At 36.6% G+C, this 25,663-nt stretch overlaps 1 protein-coding gene across 3 annotated transcripts in view; it reads left to right on the top strand.

Moving 5' to 3' along the window:
• MYOM1 (myomesin 1) overlaps positions 1-25,663 on the top strand; it is a 133,814-nt gene that overhangs the window by 87,997 nt on the left and 20,154 nt on the right. For all 3 annotated transcript variants that reach the window (XM_016157028.2, XM_016157012.2, XM_016157021.2), the window contains 4 exons: positions 5,562-5,676; positions 19,155-19,311; positions 20,879-20,985; positions 21,115-21,159. In XM_016157028.2, the coding sequence (XP_016012514.2) occupies positions 5,562-5,676; positions 19,155-19,311; positions 20,879-20,985; positions 21,115-21,159 (424 nt within the window). The remainder of the gene's footprint in view (positions 1-5,561; positions 5,677-19,154; positions 19,312-20,878; positions 20,986-21,114; positions 21,160-25,663) is intronic.

A 25,663-nucleotide genomic window follows, 5' to 3' on the forward strand; every position in this document is an offset into this window, starting at 1 on the left:
GGCCAAAAACAAGGCAAGACCTCGAGTATTTGTGGAATTCAGTTTCTATATCATTCTTAGTTTCTATGAATTACAGTCTAAAGATTGTTTACCTATTTTCCTTTGATGGTATGGGTATACAGTGTGAAAGATAAAGGTATGTAGGGAGAAAGCCTGCTGGCAATCTCCAGCCTTTGATCTATAGGTTCCCATTGTTTTGGGCCATAGGAAATGCATGTAGGATCTGACTTAAAGATTCTGTTTTCCCTTCATATTATGGGTAACTGGTTTGTTAGTAATCCCAGTAGGAATATTTCTTTGTGCTGTAGGTTTCCCGTGGTCTGATAGCACATTGCAGGCTCTGAATATTATAGCTTGATTTAACATTTAGTTCTTATGCCTCCTCCCTACCTTAAAGGGAATGCTGTTCCTTCAGAAATTATAAGAAAGTTGGAAAAATCTAAGAAAAGGTAAATCAGTGCGCATAGATTAGGCATTTCTAATGCTTTAAGGCAGTCATTTTCCCTGTGGCAATAGAAGACTAGAGGGATGTTTCTGTCACCCCAGAGACCAAACACTAGGATATGGATTTACTTCCTGTGTCCTACATAATGTAGAAATCTGACTCACAGCCACATATTACCTGAGTAGCAGGTGCAGATGTGGCAGATACCTGGAAACGGGTCTAATTTTGTCACAACAGGAAATGTTTCTGTTCCTTTCTGTAATCCACAGTTGCTTGACATCATTTCTAAACATAGAATTTAAATACATCAAACTCTGTGCATTTAGCCTGTGCTTCAACTCAATTCCTTTACAGATTAAAATTAATTTCAAAAATTCATTAGATCCAGTGAAAACTATCACTGCATAAAGTGACATTCCATTATCATAAACACAATGCAGGTAAGTAATTAAATTAAAAACCTAACAATTTATTACATAGCTTATTTAAATGTATGGTCACAAACACCTTGCTTAGTTGAATAAATATATTCTAGCTTTGTTTGATTCAAATCACATTTTGGATATTGTTGTCCTTCATAACATATGGGGAAAAAATTGCACCTTATGTGTGTAAAAAATTCCTTCTTTAAATACAATATAGCTTTTAAATTTCATATTTTAAAAAGAAAAAGATAACTGGCAACATATCAATAGTTTTTATAACCCAAAGAAGGTCACAAAAAATTATGAAGTGGGATTGTCATATAAAAACATATCTGAAATGTTTTTTACAACACTTCTACTCTTAAAACTCTAGCTCAGTAGCATATATGTAATAGGTTCTCAGCAAACATGTCATTGATTATTGAAAATGTAGGGATTTAGAATTTTTACACATTTTGATTATTTTACGAATTACTAAAATTCACAAGCAATGTTAATTGCTTGTCTACATTAAATTTACAGGGACAATTTTTGTTTGTTCTCGTTCTAGTATTTTAACATGCTTTTAAACTAATGGAAAGTGTCCATGGTCCATGCTTGTAATTACCCTCTCTTGCCAGGAATTTTATCTGAAATTATTCATGGAATGTCTCAAAACAATCAGAAAAAAAAGGGGGCAATAAAAATGCTCTTGTGAGGACTTTGTATTGTCTTTTTAATTGAAGAATGAGATGACTATAAGTCCTTTAAAGCATACCTGAATCAGTCTCTTGTTTCTGATGCTGCCAGCCATTAAATCTAAAAAAGAGTTGCATAAGATCTGAGAAACACCTAGTAACTAAAGCCACATGCTTAGTCTTTGACTGAATCAGGTCTAGAATTCAAGTCCTATACCCTATGTGCTATATGGAGCTGACTCTTGAACAACATGATTAGGGGCACCTCCCCACACACATACAGTAAAAAATCCTTGCGTAACTTTTGACTCCCTAAAACTTAACAGCTAATAGCCTACTGTTGATCAGAGGCCTTACCAATAACATAAACAGTTGATTAAAATTGATTCGTATGTTATATGTTATATGTATTATATACTATATTCTATACTAAAGCAAGCTAGAGAAAAGATGTTATTAAGAAAATCATAAGGAAGGAGTAGGTAAATGCTGTGCTCACATCCTCCCATGACCACATCAAAATTACAACTAAATTACAGGACAACCAATTTTTAACCAACACAAGTGGCCAAGGAGAAAGGGTCTAAGACCCACACCAGGCTCTCCAGTCCAGGGTTCCAGTACTGGGAAGAGAAGTCCCCATAACTTCTGTCTGTGAAAATCGGTAGATTGTGGTTGAGTAGGACAAAGAGCTGCTAGAGTCCCAGACATTCCTCTTAAAGGGCCCACACATGGACTTACTGACAGGCTCACTTGCTCTGAACTCTAAAACTGGGGCAGCAGCTCAAAAGGCACCAGGGCATACAGGGAGGAACTGAATTTTCTGGCTTCAGGTTGAGGGCTGTAGGGGCAGCTTTGTCTCAGACAAAGAAATGTTCCTTTCTTGAGCCTTCCCCTCATTCAGCATGCAGACATAAGAGGGTGCCATATCTGAGTCTCCATCAAGCTAGCTAACACTGTTTGCCCCACCCTGGTGATTCCCTAAGACCTCGCCTCACCTAACTTGTGGGCCCACCCAAGCCACTTCCAGTGGCCTTTCCATACAAAGGGCCTATCTTTTCTCCTGCTGTAGACTTTCCTAAGATCTCTTCAAGGTTTACAAACCCCAAACAAGCAGCATCTGACCTCGTCCTGCACTGTACCATTTGCTAAGCAGCCCTAAGCCCACCACTAGCAGCAGCCAAACTCAGTTAACATCTTAGCCTCTCCCAGGCACTTTCAAGCCCAGCACAAGTGACAATTATCTGCAGATCACTTTTTAGCTCATATCAAGTGGCCCTGGGAAGGGTATAGGCAGTGACTGACTTTGCCCTGCACTGGAGTCCCTCTCAAGAGGCCCCAGAACCAACACACCTGGTGGCTAGCTTCAGATCATACCAGAGCACCACCCAACCATGCCCACAAATGACACACTCAAAAGGCAGATTCAGCAGACACCAGAGCCCTGCTAAAGCAAATCCTGCTCTGTAGAGTCAGCCCCTACACGACAATTCCTCCACTGTAAGCACAGTCAGTCCTCACAACCCATTAGCCTGAGGGTCAATCCCTCCCATTGATTTACCAACAGCAATCAAGACAACTACAACAAGAGAGCATACACAACCCACACAAGGGACACACCTTGAGCACCTGGCTCAGGTGACCAGGGAGACTGTGCCACTGGGCCCCACAAGAGACTACATAAGGCTACTCTACCAAGACCAGAAGACATAGCAACTTTACCTAATACATAGAAACAAACACAGGGAGGCAGTCAAAATGAGGAGACAAAGAAACATCCCAAATGAAAGAACAGAATAAAACTTCAGATAAAGAACTAAAAATGGAGGCAGGTAATCTACCAGATGCAGAGTTCAAAGCACTGGTATTAATGATGCTGAATAGTCTTGGCAAGAATGACAGATAGGAAACATAAAAATGGAGATAGGAAACATAAAAAAAAAAACAGTCAGAAATAAAAAATACAATAACTAAAATAAAAAAGACATTAGGAGGAATCAATAGTAGATTGGATGAAACAGAGAACCAAATCCATGATTTAGAAGATAAGGTAACAGGAAACACTCAACTGGAACAGCAATAAGAAAAAAGAATAAAAAAAAGATGAGGAAAGTTTAAGGGGTCTCTGGGACAATATCAAGTGTAATAACATTCACATCATGGGGGTAGCAGAAGGAAAAGAGAAAGAGAGTGAAGAATTGAAAACCTATTTGAAGAAATAATGATGGAAAACATCCCTATCTTGGAGAAGGAAATAGACATACAAGCCATGAAGTGCAAGAAGCCCAAACAAGATGAACCCAAATGGACCCACACCAAGAAACATCATAATTCAAATGCCATAGGTTAAAGACAAAGAAAGGATCCTGAAAGAAATAAGAAAAAAGCAGTTACCTTCAAGGGAACTCCCGTAACACTGTCAGCTGCCTTCTCAGTAGAAACTTTGCAGGCCAGAAGGGACTAGAATGAAATAGACAAAGCGATGAAAAGCAAGGACCTACAACCAAGATTACTCTACCTAGCAAGGTTATCATTTAGAATAGAAGGACAGAAAAAGAGCTGCCCAGACAAGACAAAGCTATAGGAGTTCATCACCACCAAACCAATATTACAGGAAATGTTAAAGGGACTGTTTTAAGAAAAAGAGGGGTGGGGGGGAGATCAAAAAATGTGAATAATAAAATGGCACCAACTACCTATCCATCAACAGTTAATGTAAATGTAAATGCATTAAATGCTTCAATCGAAAGATATAAGGTGGCTAAATAAATAAGAAAACAAGACCCTTACATATGTTGCCTATAAGAGACCCACTTCAGATCAAGACACACACAGATTGAAAGTAAAGGGATGGACACAGATATGGAAATAATAATAATAATAATAAAGCTAGGGTAGCATTACTTCTACCAGACAAACTAGACTGTAAAACAGAGGCTATAACAAGAGATAAAGAACCCAGTAATTCCACTGCTGGGTATTTACCTGAAGAAAACCCAAACATGAATTCAAAAACACATATATGCATCTGTATCTTCATTGCAGCATTATTTATAATACCCAAGAAAATAGGCGAGATATTGAAACAGCCCGAGTGTCCATCAATAGATGAATAGATAAAGAAGTCATATACATATATGATGGAATATTACTTAGCCTTAATAAAGAATGAAATTTTTGCCATCTACAACAACATGGATGGATCTAGAGAGTACTATGCTAAGTAAAATATGTCAGACAAAAAGACAAATACCATATGATTTCACTACATGTAGAATCTAAAAGCAAAATAAATGAACAAACAAAACAGAAACTAACATTTTGATGGTTTCCACATAGGAGGGGCCTTGAGGGGGATGAGCGTTAAGGGGAAGGGATTAAGGAGTACAAATTGGTAGTTACAAAATAGTCATGAGAGTGTAAAGTACAGCATAGAGGATATAGTCAAAAATATTGTAATAACTATGTTCAGGAATCCCCAACCCCTGGGCCACAGACCTGTACCAGTCTATGGCCTGTTAGGAACCAGGCTGCACAGCAGGAGGTGAGCGGTGGGTGAGCGAGCAAAGCTTCATCTGTATTTGCAGCTGCTCCACAGCATAAGTATCACCTCCTCAGCTGCACCTCAGATCATCGGGCATTAGATTCTCATAGGGGCACTGGTGCCTGGTGCCAAAAAAGGTTGGGGACCGCTGTTATGGTGTCAGACAGGTACTAGATTTGTTGGGGTGATCACTTTGTAAGTTATTTAAGTGTCTAATCACTGCATTGTACACCCGAATCTAATTAATATTGTATGTCAACTGTAACTAGAAGATAAAAAATTATTTTTAAAAAGGGAAAAAATCATAAGGAAGAGAAAATATACTTATTGAAAAAAGATCTGCCTAAGTGGACCTGTGTAGTTTAAATTCATTTTGTTCAAGGGTCAACTATAAATCATTATTGCAGAAGAAGAGCTCTTTTGTTTAAGTGACACAGAATGCTTATTACTTTTATACCTGTTTCTTCCAGGTGCAAAACCTCAAGGAAGGTGTCAGTTATGTGTTCCGTGTTCGAGCCATAAACCAGGCAGGTGTTGGCAAGCCGTCGGACCTTGCTGGGCCTGTTGTGGCAGAAACTCGTCCAGGTTGGCTTTTGCTTTTTTGTGAAAATTAATCTCATCTGTGTAAGATTCCAAAGTAACATTAAACCTAACTTTCTGTGTTTTCTCTAGTTTTCCAAATTGTCAATATATGCTATTTGAATAATTAATAAGTATGACCTAAGCCATGACAATCATTTACCACACCACAGGAGCCTCAGGACAGGGATAAGCCAGGCTTGAAGTGGTCCAAGGCTATTCTTGTTTATAACTAAAACTTGGGGAGTCCCTGATCAAATTATGTGTCCTGGACTGACTGTTTCAAGTATACATTCCCAGGGTGTTATTCCTATTATACCATGGGATAAAGTCCCACAGAGTATTTTTCCAATCACTGAGAAAGCTGGAACAGTGCAATTAGCAAGCACGATCCATAAACCAAAGTAGGATTTTTAAAATTAAGTTGAACTAGGGGTCAGCAAACTTTTTCTGTGAAGGGCCAGAAAGTAAATATTTTCGCCTCTATGGCCGCATGGTTCCTGTCACAATATTCAACTCTGCCATGGCACAAAAGTAGCCATAGATAATAGATAAACTAGTGAGCATGACTATGTTCCAATAAAACTTTCATGTACACATTACATGCAATATATAATATAACATATTATATGCATTATGAAATTTGAATTTTAAATAATTTCATGTCCTGAAATATTAATCTTCTTTTGATTTCCTTCAACTGTTTAAAAATGTAAAAACCATTCTTAATTTTCAGGCCATATAAAAAGAGTTAATGGGCCAGATTTAGCCACAGATCATAGTTTGCTGACCCCTGGGTTAAACTAACAGTAGTCCTAACTGAATGATCTAGAGTTGAGGCAGCCCTCATTTCCCAGTTTCAAGAGATGTCATCATTGGACAAGGGAAGACAGTCTTTCCCTTTGCTATGGGAACAAAGTTTACAGTGTTCACTGTGCAAATAGTCTACTGTGCAAATAGTTTCAGATGATTTTATAATAGCAGCTTATTTTGTCATTTAACCTCTATCATTTTTCACTTATCTGTTTCAGTTTGTTCAAGTTACATAAAAGAAAGCACTAGAAATGAGAGAGGTTAAAAAATATCAACCAGTTATTTTAAGTTTATATTCATTCTATTCCAAGCACTTTTAATTTATCCCTATTTTCAGACTGAAATAAAGCACAGATACATAATTATTTTTATGCCGAGAAAAGAATGTAAATGTAGAAAACTCTGTTCTCACTTCATGTTATGTTGAAAATACATCAAATGTACCCTTTTAGGAAATATTTGTCCCTTTCATCCTATTACTTCATAACCAGCTTTCAACTCTTCTTACAACTAACCTCTAGGGCTGGGGAGGACAGAAGTGACCTTATACTAAAGTGTGGTAGATGTGTCTGGAGAGAATGCCATACCTCATATAGGTCATGAGAAAATAGAAAAATACTAGGAACATATATACCAGGTAAAAGGTAACGCACAAAGATACCAACATGCATATTCCTATAAAAATCAGACCCTTCATGAACCAACTGTGAGGAAATATAAGCAGCCAAATGGACATGCAAAGGGACCCAATTGTCAAGTCTACCTTTGTAAGAACATTTAGATTACTATCAAAGTAAAACTCTTAATCTAGTCGTGGGTAAGTTAAAAGCACATTTTTAGCAAATCTGATTGAAGAAAACTTAAATTAATTTATTATTTTCTCAATCATAGCCTTAGAACGGCAGGTGGCCAGGCACAACATTAACAAAGCCATCACCATGGAAATTTTACCACCAAAAAAGGATCTGCTGGTGAGCTCCTGGGCAAGAGTTTTGTTTCATTGATTTGGAATAAGGCACCAAGAGTGATCTTTTGTGGCCATTCCAGTCCTAGAATACAACTACAAACAGCAGCTGCAGACATTGATAGACTAAACAGCACCAGATTAACCCACTCAGGAACCACTGGCTCACAGCCTAGGAAAGAAGCCTGGGGTACACAAAGTCAAAATGCTTTGCTTTAAAGGGGCACCAAAACCCAGAACTTGTTCCATATGCAATAGGCACATTCATTCTTGGAACATGTGTTTCTTGAACAATTACTACATGCCAAATGTTGTGTGGGCACCAGGGGTAGAGTAATGTGACATTTGTCATTGTATTCTGGAATTATGATCTAGTGGAAAAACCAGAGTTTAAAACATAATGTAATGAGAGCTTGATAGATGTTCATAAAATATTTCCCATTAAGGTTGGTACCTGTAAAAATTTACATATAGCCTAAGGTTGTCTGTATTTATTAATTTTGTTAAATATTAGTATATTACTTTTATCCAGATATTTATTTTATGTTAGAATGTTTGGGACTGGGTTGGAGAACATGTTATCAATTTCAAGATCTGCAATATGAAACTTGGATTTCTATTTCAGAAGAATGATTCCTTTTGGAATGCATTATTAAAATTTCAGAAAGAAAATAAAGCTTATCATGTAACAGGAAACCTCAAATACATCGAACAAGATACCTCAAGTGTAATTTAAGTTCCAGGCAAAAGTTAACCTAATCTGCCAGGGTTGGTAGAATCTTTGGTCTCCCTTTGATGTTAACAAATATGCCAGCAGATGTAGCTCAGCCACTGCCACAAAGTCTAATCATACTGGTAATGAGGATCCAGAAAATGGACGGTGTCATATTCTACCAGGAAATCTATCAACTAAAAAAAAAAACTATAAGAAGAATAAGCTGAAAAATATTTAGTGTAGATGTGTTGGTACATAAAAGGCATCTCTATTCTTGATACCTGATATTAAACATTACCTGTGTTGATTGCATCAGGCCTAGAGTATTGGTGGAGGCAAGCAAGGTAAGCCAGATCAGATGGGAGACAAGAGAGAGACCTGCAAAGGTATGGCAAGTGATCTGGAGGACAACAAATAACTGGCAGTACAGACTTCAGGTATTCTTATCAGAGGAACAGCAGTGGGCAGGAGACTTCAGGTGGTGGTCAACAGAACCCAGACGCAAGGCAGAGTCCAAGCTGGAACTGCGTTACTGGAAGTTAAGACTTGGTCACTAGAAGCAAGGCAAGCTAAAAGAACACAGCACCAGAAGAAATAATGAGCTGGGATTGAGATGACAACCTGCTAACAAACAGTTTCTAAAACCTGGTTGATCATAGAACCTGGTAGGGTTGAGAATACAAAAGTATGCTCAGTGGCCTAGTGGTGAAGTCTCGAAGGATTCTGAAGCAGAAAGCCAGGCTGACTATTAAAGATTAGCCCAACTGACTTAGAAAACTGTACTTTTATTTGCTAACTAATCTCTTTAACGCATTAGAACAGTAGTTCTCGACCATGGCTGTACATTAGAATCATGCCATATACTTTCTGAAAATATTGAATGCATCCCAGACTCCATTCCAGGCCAATTAAATCAGAATCTCCAGCGCCGAGCCTGGGCACTGCTTCATTTTTGTTTGTTTGTTTGTTTGTTTAGCTCTTTGGGTGATTCTAGGGTGAAATAAGGCTTGTTAACTGCCTTAGACTGTGGGCTACTTCAAGATAGAAACTGTCTTTTCTCTCTAGATGCCAAGAGGCTAGTCTATGATATACAGTAGTCTTTTTTTAAATGGAAAAACTAATGAATGACTACGTGTTTTGGCCAGTGAGTGTGACTATGTTTTCTAACCAAAGCATGCACACTTATCCCTAGATTTCTTATAATGAACTCTATGATTATGAAGGGTGAGCTGGGAGAGAAGTATCAACAGAGGCTGTGATACCGGCACCAGAGTTCTCCTCTTAAACATAGGGAGCTCAGTATTACTTGTGGTTGATTACATTAATTAAATTCTATCTGTTTCTATTCTGTTGCACTCTCCAGTCTTTTATTTTATATTTTTAAAACTTCTATTTTTCAATTAGAGATGACATTCATTATTATTTTATGTTTGTTTTAGGTATACAGCATAGTGGTTAGACATTTATATAATTTATGAAGCGATCCCCCTAGTACCCACCTGGCAGTATATATAGCTATTACAATATTATTGACTATATTCCCTATGCTATACTTTACATTCCTGTGATTATTTTATAACTACCAATGTGTACTTCTTAATCCCTTCCCTCTTTTTAACCCAGCGCTCCCAAACCTCTTCCCATCTGACAATCCCCACTTTGTCCTCTGTAAGAGTCTGCTTTCATTTTGTTTGTTCATTTATTTTGTTCTTTAGACACCACATGTAAGTAAAATCATATGGTATTTGTATTTTCTGTCTGACTTATTTCACTAAGCATAATACCCTCTAGGTCCGTTTGTATTGTTGCAAATAGTAAGATTTCATTTTTTTTATGGCTGAATAATACTTCATTATATGTATGTACCACTTTTTCTTTATCAAGTTGTCCATTGTTAGGCACTTAGGTTTCTTTCATATCTTGGCTATTATAAATAGCACTGCAGTGAACATAGGGATGCATATAACTTTTTGAATTAATGTTTTGGTTTTCTTCAATAAATAGCCAAAAGTACAATTTCTGGGTCTTAAGACAGTTCTGTTTTTAATTTCGTGAGGAACTGTTTTCCATAGTGGCTGTACCAGTTTGCAATTTCACCAACAGTACACGAGGGTTTCCTTTTTTCACATCCTCGCTAACACTTGTTTTTTGTTTTATTGATGATAGCCATTCTGACAGGTTTTGGGGCAATAGCTCATTGTGGTTTTAATTTGTATATCTCTGATGATTAGTGACATTGAGCACCTTTTCATATATGTATTGGCCATCTGTATGTCCTCTTTGGAAAAATACCTATTTGGGTCTTCTGCCCATTTTTTAATTGAATCGTTTGGGGTTCTTTGATATAGAGTTGTATAAGTTCTTATAAATTTTAGGTATTGACCCCTTATCAGATATATCATAGTCAAATATCTTCTCCCATTCAGTAAGTTGTGTATTCACTTTGTTGATTGTTCCCTTTTCTGTGTAAAAACATTTTAGGTAATGTAGTTCCATTTCTTTATTTTTTCTGTTGTTTCCCTTGTCCAAGAAAATATATCAGAAAAAATATTATTAAGATCAATGTCAGACTTTGCTGTCTATGTTTTCTTCTAGGAATTTTATGGTTTCAGGCCTTCCATTTAAGTATTTAACTCATTTTGAGTTTATTCTTGTATATGGTGTAAGAAGATGATCTAGTTTCAGTTTTTGCATGTTATCTGTCCAGTTTCTCCAATACCATTTATTGAATGAACTCTGTTTACCATATTGTATATTCTTGCCTCCTTGGTCATGAATTAAATGACCATATAAATGCGGCTTTATTTCTGGGTTGTCTATTCTGTTCCATTGATCTATATATCTGTTTTTATGCCAGTATCATGCTGTTTTGATTATTATAGGCTAGTTTGATTATTATAGCATAGTTTGATATCGGGTATACAGTTTGATATCAGAAGAACTTTGTTCTTCTTTCTCAAGATTGCTGTTGCTATTTGAGATATTTTATAGTTCTATATAGATTTTTGGATTATTTGTTTTAGTTCTGTGAAAAAAAAATGTCATTGGCATTTTGATAGAGATTAGAATGAATCTGTAATTGCTTTGGGTAATATGGCTGTTTTAATGATGTTAATTATTCCTATCCATGAACACGGTATATACTTCCATTTATTTGTGCCTTCTTCAATTTCTTTCTTCAATGACTTATACCTCTTTGGTTAAGTTTATTCTTATGTCTCTGATTCTTTTTGATGCAATTATGAATGGCATTGTTTTCTTAATTTCTCTTCCCATAGTTTATTATTGGTGTACAAAAATGCAACTGATTTCTGAATATTAATTTTGTATCCTGCTACTTGACTAAATTTATTTGTCAGTTCTAATAGTTTTTTGGTGGAATCTTTAAGATTCTCTCTATATAGTATTGGGTCATCTTCAAATAATGACAGTTTTATATCTTCCTTTCCAATCTGATGCCTTTTACTTCTTTTTCTTATAAGATTACCGTGGCTAAGATTTCCAACACTATGTTAAATAAAAGTGGTTGAAGTAGACATTCTTGTCTTGTTACTGATCTTAAGGGAAACACTTTTAGCTTTTCCCAGTTGAGAATGATGTGAGCTGTGTGTTTGTAATATATGGCCTTTATTATTTTGAGGTATGTTCTCTAGTCCCACTTTGCTGAAAGTTTTTATCATAAATGGATGATGCTGGATTTTGTCAATTGCATTTTCTGCATCTATGATATGATCGTATGTTTTTTATCTTTCAGTTTGTTCATGTGATGTATTACATTAATTGGTTTACAGATATCGAACCAACCTTGCATCCCAGGAATAAATCATACTGGATCATGGTGTGTGGTTTTTTCAATGTCTTGCTGAATTCAGTTTGCTAATATTTTGTTAAGGATTTGGCATCTATGTTCATCAGGGATATCAGCCTAGAATTTTTTAGTAATGGTTTTGTCTGGTTTTGGAATCAGAGTAATAACAGTCTCATAAATGACCTTTGGAGCCTTCCTCCTCTTGAATTTTGTGAAATAGTTTTAGAAAAATAGGTGTTAATTCTTCTTTTAATGTTTGGTAAAATTTACCTGTGAAGTCCAGTCCAGGACTTATGTTTGTTGGGAGTCTTTTGATTACTGATTCAATTTCATTAATAGTAATCAGTCAGTTCAGATTTTCTGTTTCTTCTTGACTCAGTCTTGGAAGATTGTATATTTCTAGGAATGTATCCATTTCTTTCAAATTGTCCAACTTTTTGGCACATAATTGCTTGTCGTGTGTTTTTATAATCCTTTGTAGTTCTATAGAATCGATTGTCACTTCTCTTTCATTTCTGTTTTTATTTATTTGGGTCCTCTCTCTTTTTTTCTTGATGAATCATGTTAAAGATTTATCAATTTTGTTTATCTTTAAAGAACCAGCTCTTGGTTTTCTTGATCTTTTGTAATGTTCTTTAGACTCTATTTGGTTTCTTTCCACTCTGATCTTTGTTATTTACTTTCTTCTAACTACTTTGGGCTTTGTTTGCTGTTCTTTTTCTTGTTCTTTTAAGTGTAAGGTTAAATTGCGTATTTGAGATTTTTCTTCTTTCTTGAGATAGGCTTGTATTGCTATGAATTTCCCTCTTAGGACTGCTTTCTCTATGTTTCATAGATTTTGAATTGTGTTTTAATTTTTATTTGTCTCAAGATTTCCTTCGATTTCTTCCTTGATCTCATTGTTAAGACATTTATTGTTTAAAGGTGTATTCTTTAGCTTACATGTGTTTGTGTGTTTTTCAGTTTTTTTTCTTATAATTGATTTCTAGTTTCATATCATTATGGTGGTAGAAGACACTTGATATTATTTCAGTCTTCTTAAATTTATTGAGACATGTTTTGTGTCCTAACGTGATCTATCTTGGAAAATATTTCATATGTACTTGAGAAGAATATGTATTCTGCTACTTTTGGTGAAATGCTCTAAAAATATCAATTTTTTTTTCTCATCTAATATGTCATTTAAAGCAATTGTTTCCTTGTTAATTTTCTTTCTGGAATATCTGTCCGTTTGGCGTCAACGGGGTATTAAATTTTCCTACTATAACTGTATTATTGTCGCTCTCTCCCCTTATGTCAGTCAATATTTGCTCCTATGCTGGGTGCATAAATGATTACTAGGGTTATATCCTCTTGTTGGATTGACCCTTTATCATGATGTAATGTCCTTCTTTGTCTCTTTTTATAGCCTTTGTTTTAAAGTCTATTTTGTCCAGTAGAAGTATTGCTACCCTCGCTTTTTATTATTATTATTTCCATATCTTTGTCCATCCCTTTACTTTCAATCCGTGTATGTCTTGATCCGAAGTGGGTCTCTTATAGGCAACATATGTAAGGGTCTTGTTTTCTTATTTATTTAGCCACCTTATATCTTTTGATTGAAGCATTTAATGCATTTACATTTACGTTAACTGTTGATAGATAAGTAGTTATTATTCACATTTTTAAATCTTTTTCTCCCCTTCTTTTTCTTAAAACAGTCCCTTTAACATTTCCTGTAATACTGGTTTGGTGGTGATGAACTCCTATAGCTTTGTCTTGTCTGGGCAGCTCTTTTTCTGTCCTTCTATTCTAAATGATAACCTTGCTAGGTAGAGTAATCTTGGTTGTAGGTCCTTGCTTTTCATCGCTTTGTCTATTTCATTCTAGTCCCTTCTGGCCTGCAAAGTTTCTACTGAGAAGGCAGCTGACAGTGTTACAGAAGCTCCCTTGTAGGTAACTAACTGCTTTTTTCTTATTTCTTTCAGGATCCTTTCTTTGTCTTTAACCTATGGCATTTGAATTATGATGTTTCTTGGTGTGGGTCCGTTTGGGTTCATCTTGTTTGGGCTTCTTGCACTTCATGGCTTGTATGCCTATTTCCTTCTCCAAGATAAGGATGTTTTCCATCATTATTTCTTCAAATAGGTTTTCAATTCTTCACTCTCTTTCTCTTTTCCTTCTGCTACCCCCATGATGTGAATGGTGTTATGTTTGATGTTGTCTCTGAGGTCCCTTAAACTTCCCTCATTTTAAGGGGGGTGGGCAATGGTTTTGTTTTCTTGTTGCTCTTCCTGCTGAGTATGTTCTGCTACTTTATTTTCCAAGTCGTTAATTCAGTTCTCTGATTCATCTAACCTACTATTGATTCCTTCTAGTGTATTCTTCATTTTGGTTATTGTATTCTTCATTTCTAAGTGGGTTTTTCATCTTGTGCTTTCTCTGTTCTTTTTTATGCTTACTATCTTTTTGTTGAAGTTCTCACAGAGATAATTTGTTCTGCCCTTAAGTTCGTTGAGCATCTTTATAGCCAGTGTTTTGAACTCTGGATCTGGTAAGTTTATTGCCTCCATTTCATTTAGTTCATTTTCTGGAGTTTTCTCCTGTTCTTTCATTTGGGACATGTTTCTTTGTTTTCTCATTTTGGCTGCCTCTCTATTTTTGTTTCTATGTTTAAGTAGATTTGCTATGTCTCCAAGTCTTGGTTGGATAGCCTTGTATAGTAGGTGCCCTGTGTGGCTCAGTGGCACAGTCTCCCTGATCACCAGCACCGGGTGCCCAGGAGTGTCCCTTGTGTAAGTTGTATGTGTCTACCTATTGTAGTTAAGACTTGATTGCTGTTGGCAGGTCAGTGGTTTGAACTGACTCTTGGGCTTACTGGCTATGAGAATTGGCCTTGTGCACAGGGTATGTGCAGGGTAGGGGCAGACTCCATGGAGTGGGATTTACCCCAGTGGGCTAATGTGCCTGTTGAGACCACCCTTTGGGTATGCTGCTTATGGAGCTAATCAAATAGTGCTCCGTTATAGTCTAATGTCGGCCTCCAGGTATGTAGGTTCCAGGAAGGATTCTTATGTAGGCCAAGGTCAGCCACTGTCTGTGACTGGCCTGAGCTACTTGGTAGGAGCTACAAAACGATTCACAGTTGGTCATTCCCTATGCTGGACCTAGAGGCACGTGGGAGAGGCCATACTGTGAACCGGGCTTACTGCTATCAGTACAAGGCCTGGAGCAGCTTAATAAAAGGCCAAGGGCACTCAAGGCCTGAGGCTGCCTATAAAACTCAGCAGCTGAAAGGGCCTTAGGTGGTACCCAAGTTAGAGGAAGCAGGGTCTTAGGAAGTAACCAGGGTGGGATGAGTAAAGTTCACCAGGTTAATGCAGATTCAGATTTGGTGCCAGTGTTGAGCCTGTGGCCACTGGCAAAAATCTCAGAGCACACTGAGGCCAGCCACTGCCCACCTGAGGCCCGTAGACCCCCAAGATTTGTTTAAGAAATGCTATAGCTCAGTTGCGGCTTGTTGCCTACCACCAGAATTATCTCCAGAGGTTCACGAGCTGAGATCTGTTAATTGCTGCTGAAAGAGCCTCCTGCTAAGAGGGCTGAGTGCAGCTGGTTACTCTGCCATGAATGCTTTCCCAAAATTTACGAGTCGAATGGGGCAAAATCCCAGAGAGTCACTAGGGTGGAGTTCACCAGGCTAATGCCGATTCACATCAGCTTTGTATGGGGGGTGGGGGAGGGGGGGGCTCAACACAGGCAAGATAGCACCCCAGGTAGGCTGCACAGGAGAAGGGCTCAACACAGGGGTAATAGTGACTATCCCTCCACCCCTTGTCCTGGAGCCGCATAACTGTCTTTTCCTGTATGTCTCTGGTACTTCCTGAGCTACTGTCCCTTTGCCGGAGCCCAGGGTGAGTGCTTGCAAGTGAGTGAGTCTGTGCATGAGCCTTTTAAGATGACAACTGGGTTTCCAGCAGCCTTCTGTCTCATCTGGATTCTAAAAAGCCCCACTGATTTTTACAGCCAGATATTGTGGGGACTCCTCTTCCTGGCACCGGAACTCTGAGCTAGAGAACCTCAGTATGGGGCTGGGGCTTCTCATTCCTCCCAGGAGATTTCTGCAGATGAAATATCCATCCCTACGCTCAACTGCCACATGCAGGCGAGCCCCTTTCACATCTCCACCCCTCCTACCAGTATAGATGTGGCCTCTTCTTTATATCCTTAGTTATAGGAGTTATATTCAGCTAGTCTTCAGATGGTTCTCCAGGTTGATTGTTCTATAATTTATTTGTAATTTGAATGTGGTAATGGGAGGAGGCAAGAACCTATTTGGCCCTGTTGACCATAACTCTCCAATTTTTTAAACATTACACATATACTCATGCATGCATGCACCAAGGAGAAAGACAAATGATTAAAGCTTATAAAACTGTTCTATTAATGCTGATATAAAAGACTAAATTATATGAGAAAGAATTCTCAGATTATGAAATGTATGGGAAGTTTGCTGTGATTTTATTTCAGCATTTACATTTTATCTTTTTTATTATTATGATTTTGGAAGGGAGAGAAAAGTGGGATAGAATTAATTTCCCAATAGTTTATTTTATCCCTGGGCTACACCTTACCCATTGATGTAATAGGAGTAGTGGCAAGCCTGGAGGGACCCTAAAATGCCATTCCACACAATATTCTTCTGTGTCTATATTAAGAATTTGTTTAGAGTTGAGGCAACTGACGAAAGAAAACTCTTTTTAAATCCTTCTCGGACCAAAGTAATCTCTTTCATTTTCTATGGCTTAATCTCCTGTGCTCTTAACTGAATTCTTCATGTTCTTGAGCATTTTCAAAGGTGGTTTTGAGAAAACCTAAGCCGTGACAAATTTTGGTCTACTTTTCTACCTCAACCCTGTGGAAAAGTGAGATGGCCTTTTGTCTAGATGAGAATATCCATAACTTTTTGAAAAATGAAAATCTAATTAAATATTTATCTTAATAAGTATTTGATTTTTAAAACTGAAGTGTTAAGTATAATTTTAATTTTTTTTACTTTATTTAAGTAAATCAACCAATAATACTTATCATAGCCACAATCGTGTGTGCATAAATTGAAGAAATGTTTATGCCTCTCTTCCTTCCCAATATAGATATTGCCTACAAAGTGCTGATTTGACATGAGTAATCGAGAAAAGCTTCACAGATGAGGAAAATTCTCTTACTAGTTAACATTACATCTAATCTCTACTTCTTTTGTCTCTCTAGGAAATTACTCAAATCAAGTTATAAATTTTAATCATATTTTTTTCTAAAAGTGTAAATTATTACATTTCTTAAATTAGAAAAAAAGCTGTAAGATAATGATATGACTCACAGGTTAAGGTAGAAATTAGAAATGTACATATTGCCTGGAATTTTAAAATAACACCTTTTGTTTTACTTCATATTTTCACAAAAGATTTCCAAGTCCTTTACAAGAATTAAGTTTCAAGAATAATTCAATGAGATAGCTCTATATTCTTTTTGTAATTGAGGCATTAGAAACAGCAACTAAGCAGTGTTCCCTGCATAGGTTTGGGACCAAATCCGGCCTTTTAGAAACCTGCACAAATTACTGTGTTAAATTATTGTTCTGTACCTCAGAATTTACTGCTAAAGCATCAATACTTCAAATTTTCCTTTTAAAACTCTGATGAAAATTCTCATAAAATAGATTACACACCACAGTATATACTTTTCAGCCTTCTCAGATGCAGTGTGCTTAACCTTATTTACCTTTTCCTTTTTGACTCAGAGTCATAAGCATCAACCTTATTTATTGTACAATATTACAATATAGTAATGTCTCATGGGATGAGGAGCCGTTTGTTCCTCTATAAAATAATGTCTCTGGGTATGCTTTTTAGTTTTCTGCCTCCTCTTCTGCTATCATTTTTCTTATTCTTGGTTTCCTGCTAGTAGTAGCTTCTTACTTCCCTCTCTTTTTGTAGTTTAATCTACTGAGAGAAACTAACCAAATAGGATCATCTAAAACTAAATATAGATAGATTCCAAGTGACAGTCCATGGAATCCTCCAGTGAGTGTCACTGCTCACTGTTTGGGCACTCATGTTCTTTTGGCCTTCCCCTGAGAGAAGTTTTGTAATTTTTTCCCCTGACAAGTTTTACTGGACAGTAGGCCAGGATACTTGCTTCTTACAATACAATCTAGAGAGAAAAACTTTAATTTCTTGGGAAGTATCTATTGGAAAATTTTCATGCTTTTAAAAAATTTAATCTGAACCTTTTTGAGATGAAATATAATTTTCTTGATATACGGAAGCAAACCAAGTTTATATTGGTAATTCAATGCTTGTCAATTGGAGAAGAGCATTTTATCTTTCAGACTGAATTTTAGTATAGATATGAACATTTTACATGATGTGCAAACTTTCTTTGAATTGCTACATTAGAGGCAAGTGCCATTTATTATAATGTTCAAAAATAAAAGAACTTAAAACATTAACAAATTTTTTTAAAAATCTAATCACAATCTGCTTGAAATACTTGAATCTCTTGAAATTAATTTCCATTTAAATTTCCATATAGTTCAAGAACAGTCATTTCTAGGATTGTGTTGTTCTAATCTAGAGGGACATCTTTAGATTGATTTTCAGTTGTTTGGTAAGCAGAACAAGTTTTCATATATTTCTCCATTCTTAAATAATTTACAAATTTTAACATGTGAATATAGGCAATTCTTATCACCTCTACTTTCTCCCCTTCAAGTTTCCCTTTGGTTTCTTTATCTCTTACCTATCTTTGACTGATGACTAGTTGGATATGTGTGTTCTTAGAGCAAAGTTGTGAATTAGGTCCTTTCCTTTTGCCTAAGGCTGCCTTTTCCCCCTTATTTTTGATCAACCTCCTCTCATAACTGAGCCTTCAGTCATGTCAACCAATTTTTATTCAGCCCTAGCCAAACAATACTTTTTGTGATGTTGGCTCTACCTAAGAAACATGGCACGCTTATGTAATTCCATGTTGCAGTATAAAAGTTGAATTATAGAGCAGGATTGTCAGTTATAGTGAGCAGCTTAGATTTTTCCCTTACACAAGCTCAAGGCCCTGCTTTAAGGCCAAAGTGAAGGATCCCAAAACAAGAAATTCTTACTTGGTTGATTTTTACCAGAAAAATATCAGTGCCTTTTCTTTTCTTCTAGGAACTAAAGAGCTTGTTGTAAGTGTGGATGATGATGGAATCATTTCCTTGAACTTTGAATGTGATCAGATGGCTCCAAATTCTGAGTTCACCTGGTCCAAAGATTATGTATCCACTGAGGACTCTCCACGTTTAGAAATTGAAAGCAAAGGCAACAAGTATGGATTGTTTCAATAATAATCATTGATTTCCTTTTTAGCATAGGAGGATGAAGTAAGCTTTTTGCTTTCCATTTGAAATATTTAATATAAGGGGATGAATCACAAGTATTTTATATCTGATAATGTAAAAAGTAATAACCAGTATAAATCTTAAAAAGTAATAATATAAAGTACTTTTTACATTATTCCATTTCAAGTGCTATCTCACAATGTTAGAAAAGCTTTGATTAATATAAAAGTAAGCTTTAAAAGTGATTCTCATTATTCTACAAAATTTCAAAATCTTAAAATAATGGTGAAGATGCCTATGGGGAGAGAACAAGGAAGAACTTGCTACTTGCTGATTCAACTTATGGTAAATTGAATAAGTTAGGTATAATCTGTTCTTCCTTTTTCATCGCCACTTATGAGTAACACTGTAAAGCAGTAGAAAGAACTCTATATGGGAAGCACAAGATAGAGGAGTTCCAGTCCCAGGTCTACCAGAAGCTGGCTGCGTGACCCGGGGCAGTTTTTAACTTCCATGAACCTCAGATTTCTTTTTCTAAAAAATGGGAGATAGTGAAGGGGAATAATTTTATGATCTATTACTTACTTTGAGTCCCAAGATTCTGAGTTTTCTTTTTACTTTGCCTTACTTATCAAGTTTTAGATCTTTACAGTACCAACCATATTGGATTGTCTTCGTTTAATCAAAATATTCTTAAGTATTATTTCTATTACAAAGAAGCCCAATATATATTAACAACAAAAGATAGAAATAGTGATTTTGTTGAAGAATGCAAGAAAATGCTGAATATAATTAAGAGACATTTTGCTGTCACTATGCTGTAAAGTCCTTGAAGTAAAACATAAATTGGTCAAAGAAAAGACAATCAAGCTATAAATTTTTGTTCCAGATTTGAGCACTTGACTAACATTTAAATATTTGGCTGGTCTTAGACACTGACAAGCAATATGACTCACTAAAGCTAGAAAACACAGTGAACTAGACCATTGACTGATTAATTTATTCATTTTATAAATATTTATTAAGCACATATTATGTGCCCAGAAGGCATCGAATGTTGGAGGATATAACAGTAAACAAAACAGATCTCATCCCTAAAGGCACATAGTGCCTTCGTCTTATAGATAATGATACAGGCAATACCAATGCAGTTTGCTAACCTTGAAAAGAGAACTGCGGCATGTGACATAAGAAAGACACTGGAATTACCAACAGCAGATTCTGCTCTATAATGAAAAAATTTTTCAGACTCTCCAGCAAGGGCTGATCAGTTAAATATATCTTTATTTGGGTTTTGTATTGATATGCAACATCACTTGGGAATGAGAGACTTGTACCAGCTCCCCTCTTCCATCACCATCACCCCGTAGGAAGAGGTCAGGACAAACTTCCCAGAAATAGCAAGTATGAGTAGGCTTTAGGTCAGCAAGAGGGACAGGAATGAGTGCTCCAAATGAAGGGAGTAGCGTGTGTAAACACCTAGAGGCAATGCAGGACACAGGTCCACAGATCCCACATAGCCTCATTTCTTATAAAAAATATTCTGTTCTGAAGGACGAAAATGACCTTCCAAGACCTTGGGATGGAAGACTTGGGCATTTACTCCTGCGATGTAACAGATACTGATGGAATAGCATCAAGCTACTTGATAGATGAGGAAGGTAAGTTTAAAATCAATTCATTCACAAGTCTTATTCCTAAGCTGCTTTGATTTTTCAATGATTTTCTAAGATCAAATGACTTTTATTTCAGTAATTTAAGGATTAATTGTTCTCTTTTTCTCCCTACAGAGTTGAAACGTTTACTTGCTCTCAGCCAAGAACACAAGTTTCCAAGTAAGTGTCCATGATCTTTTACAGAGTTTAGCAATCTTACTGTGTGGCAACTTCTGGAACAGCGCAGATGACAACTCTGACAAGATTAAGAAAAAATGATCTTGAGAACATATAATGGAACATACATTGGTAGCTACAGATGTACTTTCCAGAAGTGTTACCTTTATCATTACCATTATTCTCAAGAGATAACAAAGGACACTAACATAGAAACTATATTTCATGCTCTGTTTCATAGAGAAGGGACAGATTACATTGGTGTAACAGCTGATTAATTATGTTTTGCCTACATGTTTTAGAGTCGTGCATACATATCTATCTTCTGGAACATTGATTCCTATGTGTTTTAGGGAAACTAATCTCTTCCTAAGCAATCTAATATTAGCACTTAGTAGAAGAATCATACTTCTAAATAGACGTTACCTGCCATTTAAACTCCTGGAAAATAAGGCAAAGATACATTGGTCAGAAAAAGAATTCCTCTGAACTATCTATAAACCCTCCAATAAAGCACTTTCCACATAAAAGATTAAAATTCACAGTTGACGCATAAAAGAAGAGAAAGAAGTCTGAAATGACAGTTAGAAAGTTCTACTGGCTTGATAAGATTTCTTGTCATTGGTATCTATTGGCCAAAGTAGTGGATTACCCAGAATGTTATGTCCTAGAGTTTGAAAAAACAAATAGAAAGTGGTAGCATGAACTCATTCTTTTAAATGGAGAATTTTTTTTGCTCATTAATTCCTAAAATATAACTTCTTCACTAATATAGGAGTTTCAATAACCCATGAAACTATGCCCTGAACCCAGACTACAGGCAAAACTTTGTATGTTTGTATGTGTGCATTTTCCTAGGAAGAGAGTCTATAGCTTTCCCAAAATACTAAATAGAGCCTGTGATTTAACAATATACAAACACTGCTCTAAAACCAATTATCTGACCTCTCTTCCATTCCCAAGGAATGGTTGTCTGATCATGAGACTGTTGATGACTCTTGACCTTAGCTGTAATATTCTCAAAACCAACTTTGTTTAGCAAAGCAGCACAAGGGGGTTCTTATGGGTGTGAATGCAGACTTTCTGAATTCCAGGGGAGAGCTATTTCTAATCTCTATGCTTATTCACCATAAAACGGGAAAAGTAGTACCATGAGTGATATCTTAACAGTTATGCATATATTTTAAATTGTATGGAAGGCAGAGGTTTGGCCTGGACTTCCTGTGTTCTATAGTTTGGAACTACTCTGTGAATCTGGGCACATCATTTCAACTTCCCTGTGCCTTGGGATTTTTTTTTTTTTTAAGAAATGGCTGTTGTAATAGTTAATAGCACCTGCCATATAGAGATGCTATAAGAAATCATCAATATGGTATTGGTTTATCCTTGAACGCTTCAGAACAAAGGTAAATGTTAATTGAAACAGAGCAGTGATCATAGAAGAGCTTGCAGAAGAGCTGTCTGCAAACTGCACAGGATGTCTTCCCTTTATGTTCCCAGGCCTGTGAAGCAGAGCATGGAGGAGAGGGTCACTGTGTTGAACACAACCAGCGCCCAAATAGACAGGCAGGCCCCATTAGTGTCTGCACTGTCTACTCTCAAACATTGATAGATGGAAAAAAACAGCAGCATCCACCCATCTAGTCAGTCAGGTAGTAAACATTGACAACGTGTCTAGGCAATAGCTAATCCAAATAACATGCACATTTAGCTTAAAGAATGGAGATGAGAGAAAATGTGATGTTACTGTTAAATTGGAGGTGCTTGAGCCTCCTTGAAGTTCAGTTATTATATGGGCTCGGAGATAGTAATTGCCTGATATCACTGTCATTTACGCTGAGATAATTTATTTTGAAGAGGCATAAGCACTCTATCGATTCTAGGAGAGAAGGTAGTAGAAAACTCAGGCATACCCTTTTATTAGAGACTTGGTGTGGCATGTAGGTAGATACAGGGAGAGAACTTGAGAATGTGTTAAAAAAATCCAACATGCAAGTATCAAATCCAACCCAAAGGAGTTTACATTATCCCACTGAGGCAGCATTTTAAATATTACAGCTCCAGCACTTTTCTTTTCCCCATTACTATTAGATCGGCCAGGTCACTACATGAATATTTGCAGGGATATGATGATAGAGTCAAAGCAGTATATCTAATTTCTCAATATGCCCACTTCCTCTTAGTAAATGTTGACACATAAGTTGTTTTCTTGAGGTTTTGTAAGGTTTAAATCATCTCCTTTCTTACAGATTGTAGTAAAGAGTATGGTGTTCTTTTATCCTTTGGCACAGTAAATTCTCCTATTTTAAGCTGTTTTCAAAAATATTTTGAAAACCAGTAAACATATGCCTTAGAACTATAAATAAAGGATATTTTTTATAGCAAATTAACTATAAGAGAAAAGAGCCTAAGGAAATTTAGGTCTGAGAAGAAAGAAAAAATATATATAAAGCTAAAAATAGAAAAAAAATCTAATCTGTCTTGCCAGTATTGATAGCAAAGTGCAGAGCAGAGAGGTAGCTTATTTGAATATATTTAATATTCTCTCAAGACCTAAGTCTTTGGGGGTGAGGGGAATGGTAGGAAGTATACTTCGGTATTGTCAACATCCTACATAGTATCTCTTCATTTTTAGATATTTGTTATTATCCCACTTGTATACATATACTCTATGTGTGCAGATACAATAAGCACATATATATGTGTGTGTGTGTGTGTGTGTGTGAGATATCAATTTTGTATGTCTCCTTAGGTGTCAATAAATTATATTTTATAAGTGGTAGTTGTAAGGTGTGGTTGGAGCAACTGTAGGAAGAAAGAGGCATCAAAATATTAATAGCCATATTTATAGAGCACTTATTATATGCCAGGCTATTTATAGGGTACTGAAATAAAGTGCATCATTTAAATATCCACAATGACCTTAAAAGGGTTGGTACTATGGTAATTTAGTTTTAAAGATGGAGAATATGAGGCCCAGAGAGGTTAAGTACCTAGACCAGGTGTGCACAGCTGGTACCTGGGGTTAAGCCCAGGTGAGCCGACACTAAGCAGGCCATTGATTGTTTCTGTGTGTACACCTGCTGTTTGCCACCATGCCCTCTGCGGTGATTCCCAGTCGCTAGTATTCTCTAGACAATGTCCCTATTACTCAGAGAGGACAGTGAACATTAAGGGAGCTAGAAGCTTCCAGGAAGACATGCCCCTTCCCATCTACCACCATTCTGTGCCTCTTACATAACCACATCACTCAGGTATTGGATTCCCCGGAATGAGGTCTTCAGACTTTTCCAGGAGAGCTTCTTCTTTCCGCTCCCCACCAAGACTTGTAGAAAGCAGGAGCATCCTGTAGAGAAAAAACTTAGCCTCTGCCCGCATCACCCTGGGATCTGTCCACGATCTGCTTTACTTAGAAGTGCTCATACTGGAAAACCACTAGTGTTCTTCAGAGTGTACAGCTGGGACCAAAAGGAGCACAGAATAGAGGGAATAACCGTGGTCTCAGCTCTGCTACCCAGATTTGTTATTAACCTTTCCTGGGGCACAGTTTTGTCAGTAAAATTAATTGGGGAGGGGGGAAAATTAACCCTTTTTGAGCACTGGTCATTATCACACAGTGTCTTAGTGTATTCTGGTACTATACTCACTCCTGGCGATGGCCTTGTGAAGCAGAAAATATCCATATTAGCAGCTGAGGAGCACATTTCTGGAGGAGATAACTGTCTAAGATCATGGTGTGTCATCAGAGCCCATCTTCTGTCCATCATGAGACACCTCTCTGTAGATGATATCTGAGCCTCCTTTTAGCTCTGCATTGGAACAACACCATAACTGAGTTTTACAGTGAATATGGTTAGTGCAAATGAAAGTTATCCCTTAAACTTGAAAAGGGTAATTTTAGGATAATCACAAAGAACCATTTGTGTGCATTTGGTACAAGTTTGGGAAACTTATAATTTAAAATGTAGCATTTGCTAAAATTTTGAGATAAGTTTCAGAACACTTCAGAACACTTTCCCCTAAAAGTAGTGAAGGACTACTAAACTTTGAGAAACAACCATGCTTTTCCACAAAGTATGCCCTGGGCCACCTTTAATACTGAACCATTGTTGGAGGAGCCTTTGTGGAGAACATTTTCAAGTTACAAGAAATTTAGGGAGGGAAAAAGAAATTTAGAAAACTATTTTGAGAAATGTCAGCCAACTTTTAAAATTTCAGCTTAAGTGATATGGGTGTAAATTAGAGATACTGTGTAATTCCTTCACTTTCTTTGTGTAACAAGCCATGGTATATTTTAATATAGCTTCTTAATCATGACTCACTTATTTGCCTCTGAAAAATTTTGCTTGGTCTGAGAACTTAAATGAACTGGTATACCATTGGGATGGATAGGGTTTAAATGACAAGTTAGTTCATCTTGTATACATAGTCAAAAATAATTTTTTCAAAATTTACTTTTTAAAACATTTTAAAGAACCTTCAAAGTGAGTTAAGTGGTTGGGAAAAG

This window comes from Rousettus aegyptiacus, unplaced genomic scaffold (assembly GCF_014176215.1).
Source record: "Rousettus aegyptiacus isolate mRouAeg1 unplaced genomic scaffold, mRouAeg1.p scaffold_m13_p_12, whole genome shotgun sequence".
Lineage (NCBI taxonomy): Eukaryota > Metazoa > Chordata > Mammalia > Chiroptera > Pteropodidae > Rousettus > Rousettus aegyptiacus.